At 30.3% G+C, this 12,210-nt stretch overlaps 1 protein-coding gene across 4 annotated transcripts; it reads right to left on the bottom strand.

Annotated features, from left to right (window-relative positions):
- Positions 1–3,328: 3,328 nt before the first annotated feature.
- On the bottom strand, positions 3,329–11,457 carry Cul1 (cullin 1). Of its 4 annotated transcripts, none has more exons than XM_018518229.1 (13): positions 11,427–11,457; positions 8,886–9,106; positions 8,616–8,778; positions 7,108–7,326; positions 6,770–7,024; positions 6,392–6,685; positions 6,048–6,311; positions 5,759–5,938; positions 5,213–5,362; positions 4,890–5,129; positions 4,122–4,225; positions 3,834–4,053; positions 3,329–3,572 (listed from the first exon to the last, which is right to left on the bottom strand). In XM_018518229.1, exons 2-13 carry the CDS (start codon positions 9,047–9,049, stop codon positions 3,492–3,494), a joined length of 2,334 nt encoding a protein of 777 aa, XP_018373731.1. In that variant the 5' UTR covers positions 9,050–9,106; positions 11,427–11,457; the 3' UTR covers positions 3,329–3,491. The 4 variants fall into 4 exon arrangements, with proteins under 4 accessions (XP_018373731.1, XP_018373728.1, XP_018373729.1 ...); XM_018518226.1 differs by having other exon boundaries at positions 11,187–11,449; XM_018518227.1 differs by having other exon boundaries at positions 11,183–11,449.
- Positions 11,458–12,210: the final 753 nt, after the last annotated feature.

Genomic DNA, 12,210 nt, shown 5'->3' on the forward strand with positions numbered 1-12,210 from the left:
TAGAATTTTATATATATGTTTGTGTGTGTATGTGTAATATACACAGACACATACACACACATGTGTATATTATGCATGTACATAAGCACATGTAAACAAATTGTTAATAAAATCATTAGTTTTGTATGCGTGCGTGCATGTTGCGTGCGCACACACATATACGTATACAGAGTCTATAGTCTCTGAATAAAAATAATGTATGTAAAAAAACAGATGTTGATATATAGTATATTGTATATTTTATGATTGCGGACTACAAAGATATATTTATTTATACATTAGATTTCGTGCAAGGATCTTTAGTTGAGTATAAAATTACTATCTGTTCTTGCTAACTCATGATTAAAGATGAGAAATGAATAAAGTTATTATACAATTTAAAGTAGTATCCAATTGTAAGAAACTGCAGTATTGAATGCCTTCATATCATCCTTTCTCATTCTGTTGTTTTTTAACGAGTAAGTTCATTTACAAAAATTTCATCTGTGTTCCAACCAGATTCATCGATAGATGCGACAGATATGCTCGACTCATTACTACCCCATACAAAATAGTAGCTTGCAACAAATGTCCATGTTAGTACATAAAATACCTAAGATAGTTTTTATTATTTAGTATTTTTATTTACTTATTGTAATATAAAAATGCTTTCCAATTTGTTACATTTTATAGAACTATATATATATCTCTTTTTTGAATAATTTAATAGAAAATAATTTCTAAGAAAAAGTAGTTATATATGCAAATTATTTTACCTTGGCTGTAATTGTACTTCGCGTATCCATGTTAATTGTATATGTATATAAATATACTTTCGTTAAAATCTTTTCTTATAATTTCTTAAAATAATATACTTGTTTATTTTACCATACTGGACTTAAATTCAGCATAGTAGGGATTTTATAATCTTTCAGTGAATTTGACAATTTAGGATACATACAATCAACGTGATGCTACAAGTGCTTTGAAGCATTCTTTGGTTACAGTCCACTTGATGCTACGAATACTTCAAAGCATTCTTTCATTGGTCAGTAAAATTTTTTCTTTCGATTAGTTAATCAAAAACTTCGAAGCATTTGTAACGTTAAGTGGATCGCAACCTTTCATTGATAAATTTGTAAAATTCTTTCTTCTGATTGGTCAATCAAATGTTTCGAAGTTACAAACGTCTAGACGTCTTATGTCTCATTTTTAGACATATATGCATATTATCTGGAAAATGAGTTATTCAGAACTAATTCGATCGTAATGTTGGGTGTGAAGTTAGCACTAGATTTTTTAAATGTTTTTTTTTTTTCAGTAAGTTGTAAAGTCGTTTTATACTTTGACAGTTTCAAATGTCTCGTCACAATTTATTTGTTACTTTTGTGTATAGTGTAAGAAATAATAACTGACAATAACAAACTCAGAATATACAAAAATTTGAAGCATCAGATTTTGCCGTGTATCTTTCTCTCTTTCTCTCTCTCTCTCAACGCGGAATATAAATATCTAATATTATTTGCTCTTATATATAATAATTGTGACGCATCCAAAGACGTCATGCAATGAGTCGTGCGAATTTAAAAAATATATATCTCATGAAAATTATCAATAGTATATTTCACTGAGCGATACAAATAAATGTTAGTATTCCTTTTGTGAATAAAGGATTGTAAATCTTTGATCTAAATATTGCATATATTATAGTAAAGGTCTAAATTTACAAAAAGCAAACAAACTTATTTTCGCAAACAATTCGTTGAAATTGCTTCTTTTACATAGAAATATTAAATAATAGCAAATATCACATGTATATGGATAAAGACCGTATGATGAAGTCAGTATCCCTCTGCACAACCTATAGCTCGAATAACATTACGTTAATGCTTTAATAATTTGAAAAAGAAATTCATAGTTACACTTTAATAAAATACACTAAGTTAATGTTTCTGTATAGCGCTAAATATGTAGACGTTGCTACTCACCCTGTGGGCAAGTATATATGTTAATACAATATTTGATTAAATTTAATTACAATAAGTAATTCTCAGTTTATTCTACTCGCTCTTCAAATTTTTATCAATGATAATATGCTATGAAAAATGTCATAATATCCGAGTACCTAGGATCATGATACGTATACTTAAAAATTCTAAACGCGCTCACTCTCACTCACGCACTCTCTCTCTCTCCCTCCCTCTCTCTCTCTCTCTCTCTCTCTCTCTCTCTCTCTCTCTCTCTCTCGTTTATTTCTATACACATTGAGTTTTAAAACTCAATTTCGAGATGATCGTAACGATTATGAACGTTTATAATTACAGGATCTATAACTCTTGCTGACCGTTATTGAGAGCACTAAAGTTAAGATTCACATAAGCACCACTTGTAACTTACGTTTATTATTCGTTTATGTATATATTTTTTCTTCTGTAAGTTCTATTACACACCATAAATATTCTTACCGTTTCCATATTGTATCAACATTAAGCGTTTCTCTCAAATCTTTTCAGCAATAAAAGTTATACAAACTTATAGAAACACTCAATTAATTAATCAACATTAAGTTAATCGGCATGTTAATCTTCCAATCCTGCTTCGATCAAAAGATAATTGAAGATGGTATCTGCAAGATTTTGTGTGTATAGAACAAATTATATATATATATATATATATATGCACGTACACGCGCACACACATGCACACACATATACACTCTCTTAAATTTAATTTTATAAAATATTCATTTTTTTTAAGCAATCGTGCTAATCGTGCAAATTGGTGTTAATATATTTTCAAAAAAAAAACCATTAGCAGATTTGTATTTTCATAATTTTAAATATTCTATCTAGGACACGTAGAATTCATACTATCGCACAGACATTTAAATTGCTATTATTATGATAGAATTTTACATATAATGTTATAAAACTTTCTGGCTTATGTCTACTGTAAGAGTTGAACTTTTGCTAAAATGCATTACTATCTATGTGCTCGCAAAAATTTTGTACATTCTTTTATTTTATACATATATATATATATAAATAATGTAATACCTTCGCTATAACAAGTATTAAATATTTATAAATGTATAAATCAATCGATCAGTTTTATAAATACATTTTACATTAATTCTACATATGAAAATTTGTATAATTTTCTTGTCACTACACTGAAAAAAAATATAGTCAATTTTAATAAAAAATATTTCATTTTGAAAAACAGCACAGACAGTAATACATCTAGCACTGGCTAATATAATTACGAAATAATTTTATTAACATTTTTTTTATGTTATATCCATATATCTTTTAAAAGATATATAAAAAGCCAAATTCTAAATGCGACCAGAATGACAATATGGTACAAAGGTATTCATGTACAGAATAAAAATAGGGAATTACACTCGAGACCTTAAATAAATAGTCTGATACATATATATCAATGTGAGTGAGTGAAGTAAGTGTATACGTTGTTTTTATTTTGTGTTTGTTGCTGCATCGTTCTCCTGATCATGCCAAATAGCTATAAGTGTCCTTTTGACCTTCTGTGCGCTCCAAATATTCTTTTTCAATTAAAATATCTATACATTTCTGCAAGAAGAATATCGTTAGAAAAACATATTGGTATTATGATTGCGTTCTTATTGTTATTATTCTTATATTTAGTTAAATTAGTAATATCACGTTTACAAAATTTTTTTTAAATATGTATGTTTATTAAATTGTGTATGTGTGTGTACACTTTTTCTTAAAAATACTTCATTTTCGAAATATTTCACCAGTCCGGGACTTTTGCTCACCCTATGTATGTATAATATGGAGAATAAAATCTTTGCTTCACAAAAAACTCACCTTAATGACATGTACTCTCGGTTTGAATCTAGAGCTTAATTGATTCAATACTTCTGCTACCAACTGTTGATGCTTCAATACTTTCCGCATTTTCATAATTCTAACAATTGCTGCCTGAATTAAAAGTTTCCTATCTTCTTCTATGTGTTTGTGCGTAGTCTCTTGTTCAACTTTTAATTCCGTCTTCATCGGTATATTAATATTGACCCTTAATTTCTTGCTGTTAAACAAATAAATATTATACCAATTGCTACAAATAGTAATTAGATATATATAGAAGTGACATACTTCTTGTATCCTGTAAAAAGTTCTACCGTCGATAACGGGGTCAGTTCAGCTACATCATCGCTAGCTGTAGTTAAAAGCTTGGCTTTCAAAAGTATTTGAATAACCTATGCGAAGAAATGTTTAGTATTTTATATTGCTATATTACTTACCGCTAATTAGATTGTACAGTCAGCAACTAGCAATTAAAAGGTTGCAACACTTTTTTTTAATGGGTTTTGAAATGCAGCCCATTCACCGAGCGATTGGTTCTTATTTATGGAGCCATAAGTAAGAACTAATCGCTCGATGAATAGGCTGCATTCCAAAATCCATTAAAAAAAAGTGTTGCAATCTTTTAATTGCTGATTGTACAGAAATGTCCATTTTAAATAATGCATTAAGATTTTTCGAAAACTTTAGTAGTACGGAAAAATATTTCAGACAAAAGTTGTATGATTCAGAGTGGACATAAGAAAGTACCATTGATTTAACCTTGAGTAGCGTTGTTAAGCTCAGGTCAAAGTCATTGAATTTTTAAAATAAAATTTAACAATTTACCTCCATTTTTTCATTACATATTCTTGTAGCTTACCTCAACAGCTTTTCAAAACATTACAAACATAAAATTCTTTTTCTTTAAGAATTTTTTAAGATTTGAAAGTTATAGTACCATAGCGTTAGCATTTGATCCTCTCCAAATTATACAACTTTTGTTTGAAACATTTTTCCGTATTTACCATAGTTTTCGAGAAATCTAAATGGATTATTTAAAATGATTTTGTATATTACCTGTAGTAAAAAATCTATCTTTATTTGTGTTGCATATTGCAGTTGTTGTATTGTCCACGATGTAGATCCATTATACGCTAACAAAACTGCCATTTGGAAAGTCGATGCTTGCAATGTGTATCTGTTCTTAAAACAATTTGTATGTAATTCTCCCTTAGACATGTTATATAGCCAATTTAACTTTCTGCCGCTGTGCTGCGAACTATAGAAAGTAGTAAACCTATGTACAGATCTTTCAAGCTGCAAATGAAAATTATAAATTATAAATCATCAGTGAAGATCTCAAAAGGATTAAAAAATTTAATATTTTCGATATACTTTACCTCAGTCGGCAAAGAAAATGTAAACGATTGTTGGAATGGCCATGAACCAGATGATAAAACTTGTATACTAAAATCTATATCTAAAGGTTCAGCAGAATTTGTCAAGTGCCTCCTGAACTGTTCATTTAGATCTTTTGATACGCCAATATCCTGTAGATTAATTATTACAATTATACTATTATATTTTTCTGATAATTCTTAACAAAATGTCCTATATAACAAGAAAATCTCAAATCAAATTACATGCAATCTATAAAATTCCTAAAAGAAACTTTTACAGTTATATTTTTATGTATCTTAAAAAAGATCATATAAATACACACACACGCGCGCGCACGCACACACCTATAAATATCGAGTTAATTCTCAATATTTTACATTATAAGAAATATCTAAATCAAAATTTATTTTTACAAATAAATACTTAGAAATATAATATTGTTTATACGACGATTTTAATCAATATGACGAGTAAAATAGAAAAATTCAATCTTATACTTTAAAAATACTTTGTATATATAATTAAATAATATGTTACATATATACCTGGAACATGCGTTGTAATTTTGAAGTATACTCAAATCCACAAGCTTGTTTCAACTTAGAAATCATGGAAGCTTCTGCGTCATCGCTAGCAGACATATGCTGAACCAATCGTTTCGCTAGCATCTTACTATAAAACTTTTGAAATACATCCTTATCTTCAATATATTTAAACACTACCATCTGTAGAGAAAATAATCAATGTAGAGATTAATACAGATTTGTATCGTTTCTTCACAGAAGAATTTAAACAAAAAATATTAAGAAGTATATATACTCTAAATATACTTACAACTTGATTAAGAGTATCTTCAAGTTCTGCTTCTTCCGGATTTTTACTACTCTTTTTAAGCAGCAGATCACAATATTTAGCTAATAGTTCAGGTGACTTACTGCTGCTATTTGCTGCCCTTGTAACAGAATTACTATTAATAAATCGTCCGCAAGCCTTGTCCAGGGCAGCAACAAAGCCACTATCATTATTAAATGCGACCAGCACTAAAGCATTATATTTTTTATGCACCTCCAAGATCGTATTCACATAAATTTTCGGATCCTGTAAATAGAAAGGGCAGTCAGCTTTTGGTCCATTCATATTTCATTTATAATCATAGTTATATTAAATAAAATATATACATTAGCTGCCGAGTCTCCGCATTTATCTATAGCTGCGAGACCTTGATTAGCAATATGACTTTCTAAAAGATTTCTTAATTCTCCAAGGCCATTTGGTATTCTCGCTACTAACTGATACATTCTACCCAAATCCGTATTTTTATCAGCATCCAGAAGATTCTGGAATTCAGAATGGAATATGTCCAGATGCTTCTCGATAAGTACCCTCTCGCATGTTTTCGCCAGTCGCTCATGAGTCGTTTGATGTAAGTAAACACGCACTCGCTTCTGTTCTTCCAATAATCTTTGTTCCGCCTGTACGGAGAAAAGAGTAAAATAGAAAGAAGAGGAAAATATAATCTTTGCATACTTATTAATATTCTTCTTTTTTGAGAATACCTTTTTCATATATTCTGTTACAGGATTTTGTCTAAGAAATTCTGAACTTTCGCGACAATAGAATCTTTCAGTATCCTCGAGAAAGATGTTTTCAAATGAATCTTTGTACACAGTTAGATTTTGTCCTTTTGCACCAGGGTCTTCTTCATTTAAACCCAATTCTACATAACAATTGATGACACCGCTGACTAATCGGGTATTTATCGTTTCACCATTACGTTCTCTCTCGATTAATTTAAGCACTGCGTTAGTAACCTGGAAGAAAGCACAGATTTTACGTTTATTTTATGTCATAATAAACATACGTATGTTGATATGTTTGCAAGAATAGCATTTACCTGTCTATTTAAATGTTTAAATAAATTATCTCGCCATGTAACCAGAGCTAATTGATAAATTTCGTAAATTCCTTTGCGGCCTTCCTCACATTCTCTCCGTACCCAATGGCGATTGAGATATGCACATACACCATTTAACACTTTACTACTAAATTGATATTCCTCCCATTGTCTCGTATAGAACTGTAGTACGTCTTCGTCCATCAAGTCGATACCATGCTGCAAGCATATGATATATGCGTGTGTGCGTGTATGCATGTGTGTGTGAAAAGTAGATTTCTAAAACGCATTTTGTCCAAAATATCATTTTTTGAGTTAGAAATGCATTGTGTTCAATATTAAAAGACCCATATTATAAACAACTTTGGAATATTCAAAAAGCATTTTTTCAGTGTAAATTTATATGCTGAAAAAATTTAAACGTTTAATGTGCGTTATGTCCTTTGATTAGAGACAAACAAAATGTATTTGTTTAACATTTTTAGCAACTGTTTAGCAATTTTGTTGAACATTTCACAACTTAATGATTGACAAACTGTTATTTTCTGTAAGGCGCGCAGTTCTCTTATGGCTTTTTTTCTCGTTTACTGAAAATTATACATTTTGGACAAAACGCATTTTGAAAGCTGCTCGTCACACATATGTATATACATATATATATATATACACACACTTATATACATAAAGTCCATATACATATATACAGAATTGGGAAGTAATGCGCTATTATTATGTTTTCGTTACTTGTTTTTCAGTAACGTCGTTACATTTTCACAGTAATGATTTTAACTGTTATTTTTATCGTTATATTAATCATTTATTATCTTTATAACTATTTAATAGACCACATTATTTTTAATTTATTAGAAATATTTTATAACAGAAACTTAAATATCAAAAAATATTTTGTACTTTATATTTTAGGCTGTATTTTAATAATCATTGTACTGAAATATTGAAAATCTGTAGCATACATCTAACATGGATTAGAAATTTTCAGTATTATCAGCGAATATTGGAATGTATTATATATTATAATGACATTAATATTTAAAAACAATATTTAATTAGATTTTTTAATAAAATCTGCGTTTATATATATATACAAATTACAATTTAATTTCTTAAAGATAACCGTATATTAAAAAATAAAAATATTAATATACAGAATTACTAAAGTTTTATTAGATATAAGTTGAATATAGTATAAGTTTAATATAATGTAAAGAAAAGCTTGCTATAAGACTGGAATTTTTAATTTTAATATTGATTTTTACACAATTAATATTGACTATTAAATAATATAATTTTTAAATCTAATATCTTACTTTAACATTACAAAAAAGTAATGAAAAAATAACAAATCATTACTATTTAAGTGATGGTAACGGTAATACGTTACTTTTACAAAGTAACACCAACCCTGCATATATATATATATATATATATATATAGGTAGTATTTATTTAACTCTTTTGATTAAAAGCATAATATTTGTATATACTTACTTTGAGTAAACTAATAAGATAATTCCTAAGAAAATCACGCAGACGTTTGTACAGCTCCAAACCTACTAACTGCGCACCTCCTTGTTGAATTTGTCCCTTTTTACTTTTAGTTGATGCTCTAGTCAATTGCTGATGAACGCTTGTACAATAATTATATACATGTCTGTAGAATTTTTTTTACAATGTAATAAGAAAATATGTCAGAGTAATAAGTTTACACAATAACAAAAAAGGAAAAATAAGAAATATCTTCCATGATATAAAGGATACGTGTACAGCTCTATGTATCTCGGCTTGGACATACACTGTCTGTTATAAACTTGCTCTATGCCTTCACGCAAATCTCCCCAAATTTGATCCAAATCAATCTGTTTGAGACCTGGAGGACCACCTTGATGACTTCCAGCCCCTCCGCCGCCTCTGTGCCCTGACATCTTGTTTCTGTATGCTTGTCGAGTGAGCGTCAGTGTTACTGTATGCTACTATAATTTCTGTAGAAATAAATGTAAATTTAACATTGGATATTTCTTCTAAATCTCGCATCAAACTATACATTGAAGATTAAGGGCAGGAGCATAGAGTCTTGCATAATGCATAATGCATAAGGAAATGAAGTAATGAAACTTTTCCATTTTCTTCCTTTCTTAAAGTATATATAAAATAAAAGACATTAATAGTTGACTTTCTTAAAGTATATTCAGAGACAAACTTGCATCGCTACATAAACATATACATAAAGAAAATTATCCAATCACATTTCTTTTATAAAGATGCACGAAAAATGCGATTGGATAATTTTCTTTATGCATACATTTATGTGACAATGCAAATTTGTGTGGATATACCTTTATGCTTTACGTATTATGCAAAGATCTGTATTCTGGTCTTAAGAGTGGCAAACTAAAGCTCATTTTCGACCAACTCCGATTAATTTAATTGGTATTATTTTATTAAATAATATGAATAAAACTATCGAATTAATTAATAGAATTATTTAATATAATTGAAAAAGATTAAGAACAACGAATTGTATATTAGACATGTTGATTTAAGTGATTCTGTCGATTGAGTTAATTGTCGATTAAAGTTAATCGAAGTTAGTCTAAATGGCCTCCTTAAAGAGATTAGAATTTGACTAGTTGGACAAATTTAATTTTAATCGATTTTGTTCTCATTGGTTAAACAATTATCTCTAATTCTAATCTTTGCAATCCTCAGTATTTAAAGCCAGTTAAGCCGCAATCAGACTAGAAATTGACATTAGATTGGAAATTAACCAATCAAATCATACTAAATTTGAGATCAGTTTTTTTTTCTTCTGATTGGTTGAATTTCAATCCAATATCTATCTCTAGTCTAATATGGATAGATTAGAGACAGAGAGATTGAAATTAACCAATCAGAAAAAAGCAAACTAATATCAAGTTTAGTAAACTTTGTTTTGATTAGTCAAATTTAATCTCAATTTCTGTCTCTAGTCTGATGTAAGCATAATATATAATTAAGGATTGTTAATATCAAATGTTTTAACTTGCTCCTACCATACCATCTACTCACTTCAATGCTCTCATTGGATTGAGTAAGAGCTATGGTAAAATGTTGGAGCATATTGGAACATTTTGCGACGCAAACAAACCTTTTGACACAGGCATACAATGCAATAAATTGAGATGAAACAAACTATATTTGTTTCGCTTTAACTTATTACACATGTTACAATTCAGAGTATAAATTACAGTGCAATAAAATATAAATTGAAAATTACTTCTTTGCAATATTAAGCTGTTCTTTGTTGCTTCACTAAAACCTTCTATTTATCTTGCTCTATCATTTTCATCAAACTTCACGGCTCAGATTCAGAATACACTTTTATTGATAAATGTGCAATTTTATTTCTGAAATCCTTTAATATATGTAACTATATATATAAAACACACACACACACACACACACACACACACACACACACACAGAGATGCACACATATATATCACTGCTAAATGGGTACTAATATGTGTTACAATAAGTGTTTTGAATATGGGCCCAAATATGTGTTTTAAATACATTTATGTACACTAATTCAACTACAAAGAACCATATCTGTTGTACATCTAAAGGCAGTTATGTTATTCCTGAATTATTTCTATGGAATATATTTTTTTTTACTCGAGATAAAAAAACGAAAATTCAGATAGTTGAATGATATTATCAACGTATCACAAGTTAGAGTGGAATTTTATTGAATCGAACTCCAAATTCTTCGTAGAAAAAAAGCTTTGAAAAAGGGCAAGGTTAATCGACGATGGGTATTCCGTTATATTGTGTTATGCACTTGTTCCTTTGGAGAGACTAAGAAAGCAGATAAAAACACACATACACGTACAACATATACACACACGCACACACATGGACAAAGAGCGAGCAAATGAGAGATGTTGAAATAAAGGCTTATTCGCATTCTCTCGTTCCAAGCTATTTTTTCTCTCAACGAAAAAAAAAATGAATACATCGGAGGAAGAAAAAAACATTGCTTATCGTGAATGGAATGTTGAAAGAAGAATACGCACTCACTTGTCGATGTTCACCACGACATAACAGGATAACAACGGTCGAGGAATAACTCTCGGTATGAAAACGCGGATCTAGCCCGCTTTATTCCGCAAACGTCGGAATGGACGGTGTCCAAAGGTTTCCTTACAGGAAATTTTTCAACGGAACTAAACGCCCGAACCTGCACAATTCGTCCTGTACAACAACGAGCACAGCGGACAACCGGAGCAAACCAACGTACGTGCTCAAAAAATTACTTACGACCGCGGCTCCACTACTTTGGTTCTGACAGGTTAGGCCGCAACGTTACCAACTGCAGCACATGATTTAATCCATGGTGGAAGTAAAAGACAAGTGATCTGTTTTCTGTTCCTGCACTAGACTGCACTAGAGTTGATGTAAGAGGAGCGCGACTGGTGTTAAGTGTTCTGATTGGTCATCGCAATCAAGTGACTTAATGCTGGATTCATCCTGCATCCGATTTTTGTCGTACGACGGTCTGCAACCAATCAGAAAACAGGATTCCGATGGATTTTGCTTCGTATCATCGGAATCCTGTTTTCTGATTGGTTGCAGACCGTCGTACGACAAAAATCGGATGCAGGGTGAATCCAGGCATCAGCCTTGTGCCCACGATGCTAGAAATCGGTCCGAGACGCAGTCAATTATGAACTGATTTATTTGTATTACAAATGACTGCTTAATGGATGAGTGGTAAATTTCGTAGTCCGTCTTGCAAACGATTTTTAATACTGTTTAATATTTTTGCAATACTGACATAAGTCGGTCGCGCTTTTCTGATAAATTCAGGACTATCTGCATCTAGCGTGGAGATGCAAAAAACTGATTGACTCTCACGTCAATTTTCGCCGCAGTAAGCGTTGCCTTGTTCTGTGTGTAGGAGCCATAAAAGGCCTAGACGTAAACTAGGCCAATGGTTGATATTGTCTAGTTTTTTTTAGTAAGGCATCTAGCGTCGTTCAGAATTTATAGTTGGCAACGCTGTTTCAAACAAAATTCAAGAATTAAATGACCGTTTTTCGCA

Source organism: Trachymyrmex cornetzi, unplaced genomic scaffold, assembly GCF_001594075.2.
Source record: "Trachymyrmex cornetzi isolate Tcor2-1 unplaced genomic scaffold, Tcor1.1 scaffold748, whole genome shotgun sequence".
NCBI classification, from domain to species: Eukaryota; Metazoa; Arthropoda; class Insecta; order Hymenoptera; family Formicidae; genus Trachymyrmex; species Trachymyrmex cornetzi.

What these genes read in the sequence shown, in the direction of transcription:
- Cul1 (XM_018518229.1), bottom strand. Translation starts at nt 9,049, where the DNA reads ATGTCAGGGCACAGAGGCGGCGGAGGGGCTGGAAGTCATCAAGGTGGT. An exon ending in AAGATACTCTTAATCAAGTT is followed by an intron (nt 5,939 to 6,047) that starts GTAAGTATATTT and finishes TTTTCTCTACAG; the next exon opens with ATGGTAGTGTTTAAATATAT. An exon ending in AATTACAACGCATGTTCCAG is followed by an intron (nt 5,363 to 5,758) that starts GTATATATGTAA and finishes ATTAATCTACAG; the next exon opens with GATATTGGCGTATCAAAAGA.